This window comes from Mchenga conophoros, linkage group LG18 (genome assembly GCF_057382185.1).
Source record: "Mchenga conophoros isolate Kocher_MC1m ecotype Shallow Benthic linkage group LG18, M_conophoros_male_GT1.1, whole genome shotgun sequence".
Classification (NCBI taxonomy): Eukaryota; Metazoa; Chordata; class Actinopteri; order Cichliformes; family Cichlidae; genus Mchenga; species Mchenga conophoros.
In genome coordinates, this window is record NC_140543.1 from 32,025,761 (window position 1) to 32,045,786 (window position 20,026).

The 20,026-nt window shown below is 42.5% G+C and overlaps 1 protein-coding gene across 3 annotated transcripts in view; it reads right to left on the bottom strand.

Moving 5' to 3' along the window:
* The window catches only part of chd7 (chromodomain helicase DNA binding protein 7), a 72,411-nt gene that overhangs the window by 19,789 nt on the left and 32,596 nt on the right, over positions 1-20,026 (bottom strand). For all 3 annotated transcript variants that reach the window (XM_085255929.1, XM_085255927.1, XM_085255928.1), the window contains exons 5-23: positions 13,674-13,815; positions 11,717-11,848; positions 11,043-11,108; positions 9,988-10,043; positions 8,986-9,100; positions 8,609-8,692; positions 8,377-8,514; positions 6,583-6,704; positions 5,268-5,511; positions 4,146-4,322; positions 3,856-3,999; positions 3,675-3,773; positions 3,347-3,521; positions 3,050-3,266; positions 2,373-2,568; positions 2,068-2,235; positions 1,737-1,916; positions 1,539-1,649; positions 187-398 (exon numbers count right to left, since the gene is read on the bottom strand). In XM_085255929.1, coding sequence (XP_085112055.1) covers positions 187-398; positions 1,539-1,649; positions 1,737-1,916; positions 2,068-2,235; positions 2,373-2,568; positions 3,050-3,266; positions 3,347-3,521; positions 3,675-3,773; positions 3,856-3,999; positions 4,146-4,322; positions 5,268-5,511; positions 6,583-6,704; positions 8,377-8,514; positions 8,609-8,692; positions 8,986-9,100; positions 9,988-10,043; positions 11,043-11,108; positions 11,717-11,848; positions 13,674-13,815 — 2,778 coding nt within the window. The remainder of the gene's footprint in view (positions 1-186; positions 399-1,538; positions 1,650-1,736; positions 1,917-2,067; positions 2,236-2,372; positions 2,569-3,049; positions 3,267-3,346; positions 3,522-3,674; positions 3,774-3,855; positions 4,000-4,145; positions 4,323-5,267; positions 5,512-6,582; positions 6,705-8,376; positions 8,515-8,608; positions 8,693-8,985; positions 9,101-9,987; positions 10,044-11,042; positions 11,109-11,716; positions 11,849-13,673; positions 13,816-20,026) is intronic.

The following is a 20,026-nucleotide window of genomic DNA, read 5'->3' on the forward strand; positions in this document are numbered from 1 at the left end:
ATGCAATCTACTAGTTGCTGCTAAAAACTTGGACCCAAAAGCTAAAGCGGTTTGCTTTAGATCAAGGGGAGTGCCAAGGTCCACTACATATTTATGTGAAAGCAGTGTAGCAGGGAGCGCTAACAGAACGCTAAAGAGCAGCTACCATTGAACTTAGTCAACAAGAAACATGAAGATGTGACAGACCCATAGACCAGCAGGTTCTTCTCCACTCTGAAGCACTCTGATCGAGGGTAGCCCTGCGTTTTGTCTTGGGGCCGCCGTGGTTTGGATGAGGGTTTGCTGGGCTCATCTTCATCGCTCTCCAACTCTGAGAACTCCAGCATCTCTTCCTCTTTGACGCTGCTGAAGTGCCGTGTCTGCTTCCTCACTCTGGGTGTGTCGATAACCAGCGTGTTCTGGAGACAAAAGAGTTTTGTTTGAATAATTTTTGTCACTTTATTAAAAACCTATGTTCAGTTACAGCTGGCCTGAAATATGAAGAGCACTGTCTGCTTTATTCCCATGAAAATGGCCCCATTTGTACATTTCGTGTATATTCCGACTTCTCCAATTCCTGAATACATGGCATCCCCCTGAACCAAATCTGAATAATTGGATATTTGGCCCCACGTTTCATACATGATACTGAGAAATTTGCTGCCTAGCTCAAACATAAACTGGCATTAATTATGTTGTCTAATGAATTACATTTTTGTTCAATTAATTTGAACCACCCCCACCCACTTGCAATCCCATTAATATGCACAAACAGGGCAGTAGTTAGTTCCACAATTATCACAGAGCTGCAGTCATTTCCATTTTAACACGGTACAATAAGAAATCCCAGGGGAGAGGCCTGTATTCATGCTCGTAGAGCTGGATTAAGTGTTCCAGTGGAGGGTCCTCCACAAGAGAGGCAGTAAGGGAGCACGGAGAAGAAGTCGTCAGGAGGGAGAAACGCACACGAGGGGGAAGGGGGTGTAATAAAAAAAAAAAAAGGCCAATGATATAGAGAGCGAAGGAACGCAGGAATATAAAGCTGCCAGTTAGCAGAGCGCTCAGTGTGTGTGTGTGTGTGTGTGCAAGAATGTGACGGAGGTTGTGTCTCTGTGCGTGTATGTGTGAGCACGAGCCTAAGTGATATCTCTGTACCCTCCAGGCATCTGTGCTCTGTTAAGTGGAGCTAAGCAGCTTACTCTCTCTCGCTCAAACACACACACACACACACACACACACACACACACGAGCAGGGAAACATGGGTAATTAAGGAAGAGAGGAGATTCCCAACTGTCAATATTAATCTCTCTCCCCCCTCTCTGTACCTCCCTTCTGTCCCGACTGTCTCACTCTCCAGCCGTCTCACATTATTTAACTACCAATAACTATTGTAACCCCCTTTAAATAACAGAACTCAGCCCAGAGCTTTGTGTCCTCAACTTTGTGAAGTATTTAGATACATGGTGTGACGGTTCTCTGTGGATTTATGGCTACACTGCATGTTCCTGTGTGGTGTGTTAGACGCCAGGTACTTGTGTTTGCCACATGTGTGTAGTACCCGTCCATTGATGGCATCCAAGTCTAGCTCAGCCTTCTTTGCCCATTTCTGCCAGAAGTCTGGATCCTCCAGGGAAATGTCTGTTCGGTTGCCTGTCGCAACAAAACTAGCCTGCAGACAGAGGAACACTTGTTAGCGATTTATTTTTCATATACAGATTCTTTCCCCCCCCGCCCTCACAGTAATTTTTTTTGTCACCTTAGCAAAAGTGGAGCCCTTGCCCTCGGACTCAATGGTGATGGTGTGCGTTCGTCTCTGGAGGATCTGGTCAATGTCTTCCTCGCAGAATTTTGAGCCTTCGTCTTCCTCGTCCATAAGAGCTCCGTACGCTCCCTTTCTCAGCAGGTCCTCGATTTCTTTCTTTGACAACTGCTGGACCTGGACAATGACGGAAAATATTTATTTCCTCTCTCTTTCTAAAGGGTCAGGTGCTTAACCCAAAGAAGAAGGATATGATAATCTGAAGGATGAACTTTAAAGTGGACTGATGCTGTTATGTGTGGATATATCCGCTGGTGTGAGGTCTCACCCCGCTGTTGGCATTCTCTCGTCCACTCATGCTCTGGAGAACGGCCTTGTCAAGTCCCAGCTTCAGGCTGGCCTTGTCAAACATCTCCCTCTCATAGCTGTTCCTGGTGATTAGGCGGTAGATCTTGACAGACTTGGACTGGCCAATACGATGACACCTTGCCTGGGCCTGGAAGAAGACGCATTTAGAGTTGTAAACACATTTCTGCTTTTTTCTGTTGATTCTCAAGGACACTATTCATTTGGAGATGATTGAAGATGCAGCGCAGATTTATTTCAGAGCACACATCGGGGGTGGGGGTGTACCTGGAGGTCATTCTGGGGATTCCAGTCAGAGTCAAAGATAATGCAGGTATCTGCTGCAGTCAAGTTGATGCCGAGTCCTCCAGCTCTCGTGCACAGCAGGAAGACAAAACGATCCGAGTCTGGTCTAGAGAAGCGGTCGATGGCTGCCTGCCGCAGGTTACCACGAACTCTACCATCTATACGTTCATATGGATATCTGGACACGGAGCAAGACAACCGGTCACAATTACAGTTAAAGTGGAATTGCACACAGCAGTACAAGTTTTGTAGCAGAAGCAGAAGTTGTCTCAAGCGGCCTGCAATGCCAGTCTGACCATATTTTAATGGCTCATCGCAGCTAAAATAAACCTGATGGAATGCAGATCCTCTCTTTGTTCTGCTCTGCCGAAAGCTGATGTTGAAAAGTGACGCTCCATTTTGTTTCTCGGTCTGCATTTCACTGCACATGTGAGCATTCCAGTACGAGTCAAAGCGAGATGTCTGTACTCGAGTTCATTAAGTTAGAGATATCTGCATGACAGGAGTGCTTAGAGCAGTCGAACCTTATCATCTGACACTTTAGTCATGTTTAACACGAGCATCCGCAATTAGTTCAGTGAGTTACTTTTGGGTAAATCGAGTATTGGATACAACCATGCTGACAAAAACTTGATATTTAACTTCCGCAAACTTCTCACCGTTTCTGGATGAGGTAGTCCTCCAGGATGTCCAGACAGCGGACCATCTGACTGAACACCAGGACTCTGTGACCGCCAGCTTTGAGTTTGGGAAGCAGCTTGTCAATGAGCACCAGCTTTCCGGCAGCCTGAATCATGGCTTGGAGGGCCATGTCTGGCATATCTGCCCCACAACTATGGGAGTCCCTGAACTCCTCAATGATTTTTTCTTCCGCTCCTGTGCAACAAACAAGTTTACAGTTACAAACATTGAGAATTACAAAGTCATTCTTTCATTTTGGGGAGCTGAGTATGTACCATTAATGAGGTAAGGGTGGTTGCAGCATTTCCTCAATTCCATCATGGTGTTGAGGAGGTTGGGGACACTGGCTCCTCCGCCTCCAGCCCCTCCAGCCCCTCCTTTGGACAGGAAAGAGAAGTTCTTCTCCAGAATGGCCCGATAGTATTTCTTCTGGATGTTGGTAAGCTCCACCTAACAAAACAAAAAGTCATTTATTCAAATCATTTTAATTCCAAACTCCAGTGTTGCCAGGACTGAAGTGGGCTTAATGTTTCCCCCCCTTTTATTATATTTGCTTTGTTTAGCAACTGCAGAATCACTGCTGTTCTGGTAAAAGGGTTCTACCTCAATTATGGTCTCCTCCTTCGGGGCCAGGTTCTTTTCCACATCCTCCTTCAGTCTTCTGAGCATCATGGGCTTCAGAATGCCCTGCAGTTTTTGAACCTGATATACACAAAGGACATGTCACTGCAGTGAGAATTCAGCAAACATGAAAAGTCGTCCTACAGCAGAGTATCCCCGTTACCTGTTCTTCAGTCTTAAGGTCTCCAAATTCAGTCATGAATGTTTGTTCAGATGGGAATCTCTCCGGCTCCAGAAAGTTCAGTAAACTGAAGAGCTCCTCCACAGTATTCTGGAGAGGAGTTCCTGTCAACAGAACTTTGTGCTCCTAGAGAGACGGTGAAGAAAGATTTAGAGTTTCTAAAAATGCAAGCAGGAAATGTTGACAGAGCTTTAACCCACTGAAGAAAATCACATTTGTCCTTTGGTCCTGTGAATCAAAGAAAATTACAACCACATACATCTGCCACTCACCATGTCCATCATTTTGAGTCCCTCCAGTAGTTTGCAGTTTCGGTTTTTGAGACGGTGGGCTTCATCTATCACCACACAGCGCCACGGGATGCTGCGCAGCTCTGGACAGTCAGCCAGAATCATCTCGAAAGTTGTTATCACCGCATGGAACCGATACACTCCCTTTATTATTTTACCCTGGAGAAGTGATTAAAAAAAGAGAGGAAAAGCATGAAGGTCAACAAAACAGTCACCATTTGTTGCAAACGCGAGTCAAAGACAGACTTTGAAACAGAAAAAGTCTGGACATTAACGCTCTGATGTCTTCACCTGAGCATCTGGTTTCGGTGTTGTTTCTTGAGTATTTCTAGTTGTTATGCAGCTTTTAATTCAAACCAGGTCAAACGCCCCAAAACCTCCTCTTGCTATCATAATCTGTAAAGATCTACCTGGAAAAGTCCCAAGCATTTGGTGCGTGTGAGAAAGCAGATAGGCTCCGCACGACCTTGAGGATTACCCCAGTCTGGATTATGAACAAGAAGCTAGGCAAGCACACTAAAATGCTGCTTCGCAGGCTTGCTGTGACACAGGTTACACTAAAAGCTGTTAGCAGCATTGCACAAAAAGAGCTTACAGTTTCCGGCTTAAAGCTAGAGGACTAAAAGAGCTTATGCAGCAGAGGAGCGCTGTCCATCCCCAGCTAGCTGAGGTGGTGTTCAGACCTAGAGACCACCTCACACAGCAGCATCCTGTTTCTGCCTCCCTAATCTACACCTCTATGATCCTTCTCATTTTTCCTCATACAAGCTGTCACAAATATGTTAGCTGCGTAATGAAATATTTGACTTTAAAGCCTATACTATGAAGCAGGATTTAAAGATTTAAAGGTAAACATAAGCAACTCTATTACTAGTACACGTCTCCATAATTGTTACTGGTATGATGCTGTTAATTGCACCCCTAATGTCAAACCCAGAGGAAACCCGGGGATAACTTATTGAATAGATAACTAGCTGTGTGTGAACATTTATCCAGCTCAGGAGGATACCCCGAATATGTTTGAATAGGTTTGCTTTATAGTACAAGGCAAATGTATTAAAGGGGAAAAGGTATTTGATATTTAAATGTTTAATTCCCTCTCACCTGTGCATCTCTGTAGTACATCTCATAGGCCTGGATGGTCTTCCGGCTGGCCTGACTGCCATGGTAGACCACCACGTTGAGCTCAGTCCAGGTTCTGAACTCTCTCTCCCAGTTGGGAATGGTGGAGAGCGGTGCGATGACCAGAAACGGCCCTTCAATGCCCTTCATGTAAATCTCATAGAGGAATGTAATCGACTGGATGGTCTTCCCCAGACCCATCTCATCAGCCAAGATACAGTTACGTCTGTGGGGGGACAAAGGCAGACAGACGCCTTTTATATCACCTGTATTTGCGCACACTGACCACAAATTTCTTAAACAGTCTTCCATAAGCTCTTTGCTTATTACATTGCTTCACCCCTTTGGAAAATCTGTTTTCCAAATCAGTGTTCTAATGACAAAAAAAGCTGGAAAATATTTGGGTGTTAGCTCTCCTGTTGGATTTGACTGATTTGACTGAAATGACAATTATTCACATTGGTGCACATAAAAGCACAACAGAGGTCTAAAGGAGATCTGCTTATTTCTAGCTCAAAGTATTTATTCTTGTGCTCTACAGCTCACAATAATCAACTTTTATGCTATACTGGTCTTTGATCCAGCCCCTCAGTTTTTCCCCTTCTTGATGTGCCTGTGACCTCCATATTAGAGATAACTACTCTTTCCGAGTGCAGGGCCTAGAGTAGGAAAAACTGTGTCGAACAGAACTTCCTGACCAGTTTGGAGGCTAAGCTTTCACCTGACAGGGATTATGTGTGCATACACTGATGTGATCATCTGTCTCCCTATGCTCTCTCTCTTCTTCTCTTTGACCTAACCAACTGCTCATTGCTGCCTCTCCCTGAGCCTGGTTCTGCTGGAGGGGAGTTCTTCTATCTCAGCACCGCAAAACGCTCGCTAATAGGGGATTGTTTGTCGGGGTTTTCTCCAGAACACTGTAGAGTTCTGAGAACTCTTTAGCTTAAAAGTATAAAGTGCCTTGAGGGAACTGTTGCTGTGATTTGGCGCTATATTAAAAAACAACAACCCTGAATTGAGCACCACAGAAAAATATGAAGAACACAACAGCTCCAGTTTAAAACAGTCATTTCAATTCCATTTGTGTCGAGCTGCCTTCCTGAACACTTTGGCGGTGTGATTTCAGGCACAGATGATGATGCCAATGGGAAGGCTTAAACAGCAGTGCACCACAGGGCTATTTAATATTCACTTTAATGCCCACTTAAGAATATTAAGTAAGGTGATATCACATGTGCAGACTGACAGAAGCAGTTAGGAGACTAATTCAAAGAAAATGCAATTAATGGTGACTTACGAGTTGTACCAGTTGAAAGTTAGCCAGTTGAGGCCTTCTAGCTGGTATTCCCTGAGTGCGTTGCCGTTCCTGTATTCCCTGGAGCCCTCCAGCTTTTTCCAGTCAGCTGCAGGAGGCCGATCCTGGACACAACAATAAAACAGATAGGGTTATTAAAAAACAGTCAGTGTTAATGACTGCAGTGTTTCATAAAGATGCAGATACTGTTTGTGTGTTTGAGGGGTTAGGATTATGTGTGTTGCTCTGGGTGCTTTTGCTCACTAAAAGCTTTCACCCTTCACAAGTTTTCCTTTGCAAACACTTTTTTCGCCCAAACCCTTTGCGGCAAATAACTGAACCCCAACTGCCTCTCCTGTGAGTCTTCGTCCTGGGAGTGTAACTCCAGAACTACTGAAGGCAATACTGCCCCTTGTTCTGTTTTGCAGTCTTGAAGTTATGCAGAGCATCTTCAGAACAGAATGACAACTACAGTCCAAAATGGTGGAGTTGAGCATTGCTTGTATTGTGTAGGTAGATGGAGACACGACGGCAGAGTAGTCATTCCAGTTTTACTTCTTGGTAATCTACTCAAGTCTGCTACTTGGCAGTCTCCATGAACAAGTATGGCTGGTCATGGAAAAAACAAAAACGCCTACAGGTATGCGGACGTCTGCACGGACCCTTGGGCTCACTGATGACAAGATGTTAGAAGGCATCCAACTGCAGGTGGAGATCCTTTAATCCAGCCAAAGAACAGGGATGGCCAGACAGGAGCCAGCCAGTACGGAAAACATGACAACTGGTCATGAGCATGACAAGCTTTTCTTTTCTTTTAATACATTCAGTGTTTGTTTTCTGTTACATAACACCCTGATTTCAGTTGTGTTTACACTAAACAGCGCCCCTTTCTGGGTAAGTAAAGTTTCAGTCCCAAATTAGCTAAAGGCATTAGCAGCACCGTGCTGTTGAGACAATGAAATACAATCCAGGATGCACACTTGGACAAATTAATGTGATAATACTGCACAGCTTTTAATACAGAACTTTACAACTGGTTGTAGCCATTGGTGGCAGGTATTTTAGCGAGTGAGCTGTACACGTGTTTGATTAGCTCGCAGGACAAAGTCACATTGCAGGAAAAGTTTAACCTAATTCAACTTTTTGGCTAGATGACCCAGGGTTTTTTGGCAGGAGACCTTGCTGACAAAAAAAAAAAAAAAAAACCCCAGTGTTAGTACCCCGCTGCACTGACAGACTGGATCCATTCTAATAAATGAAAGGGTTATATCTTTCACACATGGTTTCTGTCAGCAGCCTTAGGATGCCTCACTTTTTAAACCACATATTACAAATGAAACTGATGTTGGGTTATTAAGGATTTTTTGACCAACTAAATTGATGGAATTCATCCTCTGGGGAAAAGGCCCTTGGTCCACACTGCAAATGAGGCTAAAAACTGCCTCCCAATGCTGCCACTATATGATGGAGCATTACGAGCACGGCCCTTAAGGAGAAACAGTAGGCAGGAGTTAAAATAGATGGATGCAGGCTGAGGAAAGAGTGATGGAAGGAGAGACCACAGCCAGTCAGCTGCTTCTGTTCAGCATTAAACACACTGTTAGTGGTTTGGCTTGGCCACAAGAGCAGGGCGTATGTGTGCGAGTGTGTAAGACCGCAAAAACGTGGCCCTGTGGAGAGCAGTTAAGGGAGCTGTAAATCTGGAAGAGGAAGGAGCAGACAGCAGGCCAATACACACGAACACGCCTATAAGGAGGAGACTAGGAGACAGACAGCACCCAAAGCACAGCCACTCACCACTCTCTTAGTGTTGGGCGTGCGTGCTCCGATACGCTCAAATTCGTCTATCTTGGACTGGTCGATGTCGGCCTTCAGCTCCCAGGTGGAGTCTTCGTAAGGCAGACTGCACCACTTCACCAGATATAAGGTCACCGTCTGCACACATAAAACACAGGGCGCTTTGGTGAGTGTGGGTGTAGAGAAAAAAAAAAAAAGAGAGGCTCAAGCCCAATGAAAGAGATCAAAGCACCTCTCCATTTTCATCTGTGCTCTCTGAAACGTCCAGGACACGGTCCACCTCCACATAGTCAGGGTTAAAAGGCTCATCATCCATCTGCAGAGAAAAGAAGTGGAGTTTTAAGATACACTGAATATGAAATAATGAGGCCTTGCAGAGTAAACTCCTCTGTATGAAATGTGTTCTTAGTTTTATCTACCCAGCTTTTCTATTTAACAGCTCTATATGAAACTCAAGTCAGTGTCTGTATAAAGCAAAACTCTGGGGGGGGGAAAACAATTTTATAGCCAGCAACATTTCTTGACACATTCCATTCAGAAGCACTCCTTGTGAGTGGTTACTTCCATGCAGCGGAAGGTCTGGTTTGTGGTGCAGCGTTTTGGTCTTACCTCAGTTATAAAGGTGTTGAGTTGTTGCTTGGCCTTAAACCTCTTGACCTTCTGGTGTATCCTCTTGTCCTTTTCTAGTTCCTCCAGGTCAGCCCAGCGACAGTGGAGGTATGAACTGAGAAGCACAAAATAAATTTCACATCAGTCATTTCAAAGAATTGGATGCTATAAACTAGAGGAAGAAAATCGTATGTGATGTCGTAGGGAGATCTCCAAGTCTATCAGCTAGAGTACTTCTTACAGAAACTGTGTCTCACGGATTAAAGACATTTGTATCTCTGTTCTGGACTGCTTAGTCAAAAGTCTGGTAAAGTCCATCACCTCCGATTTGACACCAGTGTTTTTGTGCAGATGTGTCCCCCAAACATCCAAATTAAATCTATTTCAATGTCTGCATATATCAGCTCTCCTTGCCTTCTATGGCTGTGAGCTCAAAGTATTTCGGACTCTGAATCAGACAGTAGAAGCTCTCCAAACTCATGAAAAATGTATTGTTTCCGGCATATCATAGACTTAATTATTATTGAGAAAATAATTGATCTAGTATTAGTTGTATCCCTGTCCAAAGGAGGGTTAATTCTTTAAACTGCCAGCTGCTAAAATCAAAGCTGAAGCGAATCAGGAATTAAGCACACTTTATTTATGTTAAATGCTGGGGGGACTGAAAACTACATTATTTGCATGTTGGGGTCAAATTTGCTTAGAGAACAAGCAACTTTAAATTGTTTTTGTAAAATGCATTTTTACATTTCACACAGCAAGAGACAGAAATGACACAGGTATCTAATGAATGAAAAGCATTCCATGTGCTTCTCATTGTGATAGGATGCACCTGCACCAGTTTTGTTAATAATGTGAGAGAGGATCTGGATCACATACTTAAAAATGTCCCTGTGTTCACTGAAATAGGTCTTTAAATAAATAGAAAAAAGAAGAACAAGGCAGCTCTGATGTGAAAGAAAAAGAGCAAAAAAACCAAAAAAAAGCCAAGCTACTACTCACAAGCCCTTGAACTTGACGTAGAACTCCTCCACCTCCACTTCCTCCCCCGACTCCCGCTGAAAAGAAAAACAATACAAAAAAGGGATCATAATCACAGCAAATACAGCAGCTGCAGAAGTGGCTCAACATTATTATACAACATGTGGTCGAAGTAGTGAAGGAGCCTGCACGTGAGTTTCACTCTGACACGTCATTCAACAGTAAACTGTCTCAAACTGAGAGAAAGGGGTGCCCTTCATGTAATGTGTAAGCAGCCTTGCACCTATTTAACATTTTGGCTACAACATGCTGATCAAAAATAAATAAGGCTGTTGAAGAAGTTTTAATGGGTTTTAACAGGAAATACTTGAACAAATTCAACTGCTAAAATCTGTGTGACTGAGCATTTTGTTTCATAAATGCATAAAAAGGGGAAATACCAAAACAGTAGCTCTTTCAAGCAAGGCTGTCCACTTTCATTCACCATTACTACTGCACACACACCCTCTATCATGCTACTACTACTGTAATGCCATGAATCATCAATCACACACACACCCTGCCTGAGGAAACGCTAGTTTGGCGTCTGGTGTAGCTAGTATTGCGGTTTTGGCTGTGTGCCAAGCCCGAGGTCAACTCTGAACAGAGCTGCAAGAGAAAAAGAGTGGTGTGAGTGTGCTTGTGCACGGGAGTGTGTTGTGGTGGTGGGCGAGGGGGTGGGGGGGGATAACCCATTGGCAGCTGGCTAGCAAAGGAGAGTTGGCTGGCGATTGTGTGTGTGCGCTTGTGTTGGCTCAGGGATGATCTCTCTTTAGACAAGGCGTAGAAAACAAAGCAAGGCCGACACCTACACACAGTCAATCGCAGGCGCACACAGAGCTCAGAACATACACATGCTGAAATATAAGGAATCTGCTTTCCAAGTGAAAACATGCTGCATAAGCAACGTATGTATGTGTAATGTGCTTATGTCAACTGTGGGAAGGCTAATCATATGACGCAAACCACGACTCTGGCCACCCTGTGGATCTGTGTATTGTGTTAGTGTCATTAGGGTGTGGATCTGTGCAGCTCACTTGTTTTTTGGAGGTGCGCATGCCCATGATCTTCTCTACAACTGGTCCTTCAGCTTCAGCCACATCCTGGAAACACAGAACAAGCAAATTCATTCACCGTGCTGGATTGTTTCATGTGATGTCTGGATTGGATACTGGTCTGATCTGGATTTAAAAAAATAATAAAAATCTAGCTCGGGTATTAGTTACATCAGGCCAATCTGTTATGTTCAATGCTGTGCGTTTACTACACCACATGTTAGCAGAAGTGCACTGGTTGCAATCCAACACAACATGAAGGAAGCTGACAGCAAAGCGTTGTCAATTTGGATGCATTTCCTCCTAACTGCCTGCTTCAACAACGTTTACTTCCTATATTTGCTGTAGTTGTTGAACTAGCTGCAAACCAATCAAATGATTCGAGATGAATGCAAAGCTCACTCTTAATATATTCATCACTCCACTTATGGTAACATAAGTACATGGACATTGTCAACAACTTGATTACAATGATTTCACTTCATGTGTCTCTTGCCAGCTTCGTTCCACATTTCAGTACATCAATGTTCAAATGCAGCCTTACACATGTTATTCCAAACGGGCAAATATGACAAACAGCATCATTCAATCGCGTCATTTAGCTTCTGACAAGTGGTTCACTGAAGACAAACCAAAAACTGAAATCTTGGCTGCACCTGTTGCTGCGATGAGGACGATGGAGACTTTGGCGATGGCGAGTCGTCTCCGCTGTCATCGTCTTCAGAGATCCTGAACTCCAGATCCTCTGTGTACCTCTTCCTCTTCACCTGACGGCTAGACCGACGCTTCTGATAAACAGAGGGAGAGTAAGAACATTTAGGCTACGTTCACACTGGACGTCTTAATGCTATTTTTGATCAAATCTGATTTATTTTTGTCTGTTTGTTCACACTACAAATAAAATGTGACAGTAAACGCGCTCTAGGGTGAACGGTTCACGGCTCTCAAAGCAGCCCACATGCGCAAAAGAAGACGTCACACACAAAGCGTGTTTACGGAAGAAAAAAAATGGCGGCTACAGAGCTAGTAGGTGTTGTTGCAGCAGTCTATCAATTTCTGCACAGTCGTAACCGACAGAATTTTGACAAATTAATTAGAGAAAGGACACTGAGAAAAAAGAGAGCCCGTGCTTTAACAATGGCCACCATGCTTTCTTGTTTGTCTTCTCCGGTGCTGATAATTGGCATCTGTCTTATGTCAGTGACGTAAAAGAGCAAAAAAACAGCAGTCACTTTCGAAAACATCAGTATGTATCGGATTCAGTAACACATACGAAAGTGACCCAGGTCAGATTTGAAAATATTGGATTTGTGCTGTTCAAACTGTCATAGCAAAGTCGGATTTGATACACTTTCGCCTGCAGTGTGTAGCCTTAGTCATCTGCGAGATCTCAGTGATTTTTGCCTTCCTCCTTCCACTAACTGTACAGCAAATTAACTTAAAAATTCTGATGACACTCATTGTATTGTATATTTCCTCCTTTTTCTATGCTTCACTACACTTTACTACATGCTGTACAAAGTGAGCCACTTCACTGCCACTTGCTGTAGTGGTTCTACTATATTTACTCCTCTTCCTCAGGTGGAGACAGGTGGGGACTTCACCTATTTTACTTATTTTATCCAGCCGTTTTGTTTTAGTGTCATTTTTTGATTCGATTTTGCTTTGTACATTTATTACATTTTTATTTAGCATTTTATTGTGGTTCTTTTTAGTCTTTTAATTTATTATTTATTGTGCAGAATATTTTTCTACTTCACTAATTTAATTCTATTCTACTTTCTTAGATATATAACACAGATTTCATTGTTGTTGTATGCGTTTACTGGCTGCATTTAGGCTGCTATCCCAACTTTTGGGATGAATATAATATCCTACCAAATCTGCACTGGTAAGCGGAAAATGAAGGGCTGTACGTCATCATTCACCAGGCATTATTATTTATTATTCACTATTCTGTACCATATCGCCCAGCATGTTATCCATATTTAAAAAACCAAAACCTTTACAATTCAAGGGGCTCAGAATGTTTCAACATAAGAGTGCGAAAACAAACTAGGGTAGCAGCCTGGAGAGGACATGTTTAAGGGGACATACAGCTGCTAAAGTGCTTTCCTGTTTGAATTAGAGCTACAACTCTTCATACAGCTAATAGCCAGATGCTACTCTCTTCAAGATCCACATAATTATATCTGCACATAATTTCATGAATCTGTTTATGGGTTCATGGACGCGTTCCAAATTCTAAACCAGTACTTAAAAGTATATTTTCAACTATTCTCTGCAGCCTGGTAGAGAAACTACACCACACTTGAAATGTAAAATTAAAAAAAAAAAAAGAAAAAAGAAAATGAATGCAGCAGCTGAAAAGTTGCTGATGATGCATGATGTCAACTTGACAGGAGGGCTTATCTGCTTGGTCTGTCAACATGGCTGGTTTACAACACAAACAGCAGACGCCTGCTGGCTCAGTGCCGTCTATCTCTACAGGCCGTGACACAGATCTGCAAAGGTTTTCATGACCTCCTGCTTTTTTAAATTACTCTGTACATGTGTTTTAGTCCTGCTTTTATGGCATTGCAAAACTTTCTACGACAGCTTTCCTTTTCATACCTGTACGCCATCATCATCCTCTTCCTCGGGTGGAGACAGAGGTGGAGACTTCACCTCAGCATCATCGTTGACCGAGAACTCTCTCTTTCTCTTTGAATCCTTCTTAGCAGCACTGGCCCCACCCTCTGACTCCACTTTTTTACTGTTACAGGATACAATGGAAAGAAGAGAGAGAGAGAAAAAACCCAAGTTAGAATGAGCTCATCAAAAAAAAAAGAAAAAAGTGTCTAACCACAAAATAAAGCCATTATTCAAAGTACTACCTCTTTTACATGTGCGCGCCCTTGTCTGTCCCCAAGGCAATCGCCATGTTTGATTTACCCATTTAGAAATCATTAGTGTGCCTCAGGCTCTGGCACACAGGGGGTTAATGTGATGAAAGACTGCATGGAGGCACAGGGAGAGAGGGAGCAAGAAAGAGAGGGGGTGGGGTGGAGGGCAGAAAGAAAGACCCAAAAGGAGGGAGGGAGGGAGAGAGAGACAGGCAGACAGAAAGAGAGAGGGAGGGGGAGAGCAAGGCCTGTGAGAGGAAGGGGGAGGGGCTGAGGGGCCCCCAGGCTTCTTCCAATCTATGGCATGGAAAGAAAGAGGAGCTGGCTCTGTCTGAGAGCTTGTGTGCATTCACACCACAGAGGTGAGAGGACACTCGGCATCCTTCTGTCTGGCACGCAGCCTCGCATTTCTACCCCTTCCAAACGGCAGATGTTTGTACGATGCAGGTTGAGTGACACCTCTGTCTGAACCATTCATCTCTAAAGTGCCAAAGACTATGAATTCACATAAGATATGCGGGAATCCCATCCAACACCCCCAAAAAGTTGTCCTTTCTTCAACAGAGCCTGGAGGCTGTTGAGCTGAGCCCAGTAAACTGTTTTATTTTAGCAGGTACAGAGACCTTGTACAACAATGGAGAGGTCATGCTGAGGCAGGGATCACACTACTGACTAGTTAATTTTCAAATGTTAATTTTTTCCTTTCTGGGTTTCAGTTTCAAAACTAGATGTATTCTGAAAATCTGACAACGAAAAGCCCAATCTTTCAAACCAGTCCGAGCTTATTAGCCTTTAACTACTCTGCACCTGCAATCTAAAAATCAGATGACAGAATACTGAGAAAACAGTATCACACCTTACTTTTTACAGCTGTGCGCACCAAAAACACTCAGAAACACAAAGCAACTCTGGTCATGATCACATAGTTTTCGTGTTAATGTAACCTAAAGCATCACCACAGATTTCACTTTTACACCCACTGTGGAATCCTAATGAAGGGTTCAGATGAAAACAAAATGCATTTTCTCCTCATAGTTGATAAAATGCAAAGACGCACACTGATGCAAATGGCTGTTGAGTGACACAAAGTTGGAAATACTTTGAAGCTGTGTAATAAACATTGTTGTACACTACCCAGTGATGGTGTTTTCCTGGCAACTACTTTACTAGTTTATTGAATGGGAGAAAAGTCTAAAAGTGAGACAACACTCAAAGTTGAAATACTGTTTGGGCATCTGAAACTATGAACAAATGTCTGTAACACAACACACACATAAGTTTGGTAGTGTAACTCCAACATGATCTAACAATACTTTGAGCACAGGGTCAAAGTATTTTCAACTTTTTGCCGCTCGCCAGGCTTCTGCATCATTCTGCATTTTGGGATTTTATCAGTTGTGAGAAAACCTAGTTTCATCTGAATCCATCATATATTACAAAAAAAACTAATTTGTAGGCAGCAAGAGTGTGCCATTTATTTTTGCATGAAAATTGCAAGCAATAATTTAGGTCTTCAGTAGTACTTTGGAAGGAAAATGGTCCCACGACTGACTTAGGGTTGAATATTTGTGGGTTTTGAAACAGTCCGAAAAAACAAACAAACAAAACTACAGCAACTTTATTTGCTAGAAACCTAGGAGGTATCATTCATACTTGTTTCAAACAGGATCAGGATCACCTGATTCTTGGTAGGTGCATAATTTTATACTTTTCACGATAAACACAGAGTGAACAACGTTATCTTCTTAGATTGCTTTCATCACTCCACTTGAGACCTCACCTTTGAGACACTACATGGCTTATATAGAGCAAACAATCAGAAATACTGCATAAAGCTTCAATTAACAGTTACTGGAAGACTTGACCAACAAGTTACAATCTGCAGCAATGGAAATGTACAATGGTATTCTATGACAAAGTGGCTGACACCTGCCTGCAAAGAGAACTTTGCAGTGGATAGTTGTTTTTTTTAAAATATGTTGTTACATAAAAGTTACTTTTGAAATAACTGGCTACAGATGGAATCCATGATTTTAAATAAAAAGTCAATGCTGGCAAAAATTTGAAGGCTAAGGACACTGCATGTTGATAAAAGACAAAAAAAGTACTGTTAAAAGGTTTCATAAGTGATTAGCTGGCAGCGGGGATTAGCAAATCCAGCTAATTTGCAAACATGGAACTGGATCCACAATCAAACTGACTATCTAAACCAAGCTTTACACTCCACTTTACAACATGTTGATTTATTTCAGAGTAAAAGTTATGTCAGGCCATCAGGCAACAGCAATTTGTTCCACTAACTAACCTACTATGAAACAGAACATAACCATTTGTGTTGCTGCCTGTAGTGTATGGCCGATCTCCTTTCTCTGCTCTGTGCCTGTGTCGCTCGTCCCCTTTCCTGCTTGGTGCCTCTCTCCCTCCTTCCCTCCTGCTCGCTCACTCACCCTCCCTCTACATCTCTCAACCCCTCTCTGTCCCTGGGGCCCTTCTCCTTTCATCCTCACGCCAAGAGCAATCACCATCTCCGTGGTAACGGCTGGTCATGTGACCTGCACCTGTTCCTCTGGCTGGTCGCCACACGCTGGAGCCATCTGGCCACACACACAAGCACGCACACAAACACACTTCTCCACTTGGCTGCCTTCTCTCTCTTCCTCCTAGCTTCGTCACGGCCCCACTTCTTAATCGCACCCTCACCTCTCTGCAGCTTTTCATGCTCAATCCATCGTCTTTCATCGTTTCAACACTCTTCTAAAGATCTGATTTTCTGTCCAGTTTAATTAGCAAAGAATATATATCAACATTTACTTTATAAAAGGGCTAAAGCAACTTTTGCTTGAAACAAATGTTTACCTGAAAATGTGACTTTAGAATATAGTGTACTCTACTATTCCAGTATGCCTGTGGTGCAAGCATATACTTGAATGCATTATGACATCGCTACAACTGTGTTTACATGAACAAAACCCATCAAGTTCCTAAAAAGGAATAAATGAGTCAAACAAATCTTGTAAGATAGTGTAGATTCTTTTCTTGCTTCTATATCCCTGCCTGCTCCCGCTGGCTGCAAACAAGACACTCTGTTATCAACTCATCTCTTTAAGGAACTTGACCTAAGCCACCTATTACAGCATAAACCTAACATAAAAGATTCACGCAGCTACGGTTACGTCATTCACTGGTTAGCAAGAGGACGTTGCAACGCACCAAGTACGCAGACTCCAAAAAAACAAAAAACAAAAATCCAAAACAAAGTATAACAGGAAGGAATACATGGCCATCAGGCCTCCAGCCGTCCATTTCCACAACAGAGTGTAATCTAGGCTTTGGCATTTTGAAGCCTCAAGTGAGCAATAATTAGATCTGACACTGAAACCGAGGGCAGTTATTAATAGTTTTGTATTTGTTTTTTTAGTTTTTGTTTTCACTTCGGTATTAGCGCAGTTAGTTGCAAAAGTGGTTTTTAGTTCATTTTGTTTGAAATGTGTTTTATTAGTTATGAAAGTTAGTATCTTCAATTATTACAATATGGAGGCCATTCATCAGGGGAAACGTTCAGGATATTCAGAAGAGACATTACAAGTCAAATATGAATCGGAAAGCCTCACATCCGTCTGGAAGTAACAAAGACTAGAACTTCAGGCACTTCCAATATTTTATCTAGGGGTTTGTTTGTTTTTTTGAGTTATTTGAGTAATTTTTAAGCCAACAATATCAATTCTGTTTTCATTTACCACTTTCCTCATTTTTTAAATTTCCATTTCAGGCACCCACAATGGTTTTGTTGTCCCCATAATGTGGAATATATTTTATACAAAATGTATGCTTCCCCCCCCCCCCAAAGCAAATAAAACCAACATGAAAGAACTGTGGTGATGTATTTGGTCAGGGCTCCACCAACGACAGCCTGTGATAAGACCAACAGTGCCACAAATCTCACAATGGGACTGCTGCTATGAGCTGTGTCTACTGGCTAGCCGATAAGAATGAAGCATGAAATTACACTGTTAATTTGCTGAAAACAAAAAGAAACAAACAAAAAAAAAAAAAACAAAGAAGGAAAATACAATATAAAACAAATTGTTTGGGATTGCAACAAAGAAGTAGTTGTGGCGGCAGACTTGTTTGTATGATGTGCCGTTACCATGGGCCAATGGAGACAAAACATGGGAACAAATGGCAACAACCACCCTTGTTTTGGGCATGATTCACAACAGATTATCACTGAAGAGTTCACATTCAAACTTGGCCTAACCAAGTTCATCAGCCCTATCTATGCTTACAACACTGCACAAATTGTAGTCACCTGAAGATTACATTAATAGACTGCAATGTCGTCCATTATTTTAGGTTTACTTAATAAAAGTAACGTAAAACACTGTTAGGGTTTTGTTTTTGTAAATAATGTGGTAATTTACTTATGCACACCTTCACTGAAGTAACCTGCTGTGTGTGTGTCAGTGAGGAGCTAATATGCTCCTTTCAGACCGGGATAAAGGAAAGACAGGAAGCCGAGCAGTGGAGTAAAATATTGGGATACAAAACGAAACCGAAGAAGAAGGGCGGAGTGGAACAGACACCTGCTGCTGTGATGAGTCATACCACTGAACCCCCATACACAGATCCACACAAAAAGTCCAGAAGGCAATGCACATACGCTTCTGTGTGTGTTCAGAAGTGCTGTATTTGCACACAAGGTGTCTGCATGCATGTCTGCCTTCTTTGTGTGTACAGCAAACAAATCACCCTTGTGCATGCACACGTACACGCATATATGCACACACATCGAGGGAAGGGTGTGGCGCTGAGAGCTGTGTTATTTATAGATGTACTTCCTCAGAGAGGGAGCGCATGCGAGCAAGGGAAAAAGAGGATGGAGAGACAAGGCAAGGTCAAAGGAGAGGAGTGAGCTGACTGGACGAGTAAACCACCTGATTCTCCCGGCTTCGCTCACATAAGCACACACTCAGACCGTCCTGAACAGCTGAGACAATCTTCAATTTTCATTTATTTTGTCTGCTCATTAGGATCCAGTTGGCCTGCACAAATTTGTGGGGCAAATTTTTAACCTTTTCAAGCAAAACAGCTGCAATTGGAGGAACTTATTCATGCTCTCCGGTGTTAAAAACTGAATAACCATCAAGATATCCAGCAAAAAAAAAAAAAAAAAAAAACTTGTGTCAACAGGTACTGCAATCATCTAATACAGGATAAAACTTGCCTAACTAAACTCAATTTAGCTTACAACCGAGTATCTATCCATCAATGTAAGATGCTGGCAAGCATCATGAGCCTAACGTATAGGCACAGCTTGTGACAATGCCACAAACCTGTAAATAAAAGAGCAAGAACCAAATGAAAACCACTTGTGTTCAAAGGGTTAAACAGCACAGCGGAACATCTTGGTTACACTGATTAAGCAAAGACTTCAGTCTGCTCCTGTGGTGGTTTATTTGTTCGTAAGGAGATGCAAATACACACAGCAGAGAGAAAACATACTGTAGTATGGTATGGGCCACAAGAAAAACCCTTGAGCTTTGAAGATTATTTCTCTACCCACTGGTGGAAATCTCACATAAATCCCCCCAAAATGTAACGGAACATATGTGCTAGTGGCCTTGCAGAGCCTTGTCAAAGTTGGCTTTAGATCAAAAAGTTTAGCACTAATGGGTACATTTCATCAGGTTTAGAAAGGAATTCCAGCCCCTTGAAAAAGACAACACACAAAAAAAAATGAAAGCTCAAATTTATAAAAGCCTTAAGATTAGATTGCAATTAAAAACATACCATTAAAATTAATGGTATGTTGCACAGTTGTATCTACTTGTCATATAGATACAACTGTGATACAACAAGTGAGAGACCAGTGTAAAACTCCTCAGTGACAATCAATACAAGCTATATACTTACATTACAGCCAGCTGGCTGATCCAATAACTACTACAGAAAGCCTTGTTACACATCTTTGCTCCTCATCATTAAATAATTTACTGATTGTTAAAAATTATAATACGTCTGTTGAAATAAACAGGCAGGCAGTTTTGCTGGAGATAACTTTAGCAGACAAGATATGGTTAG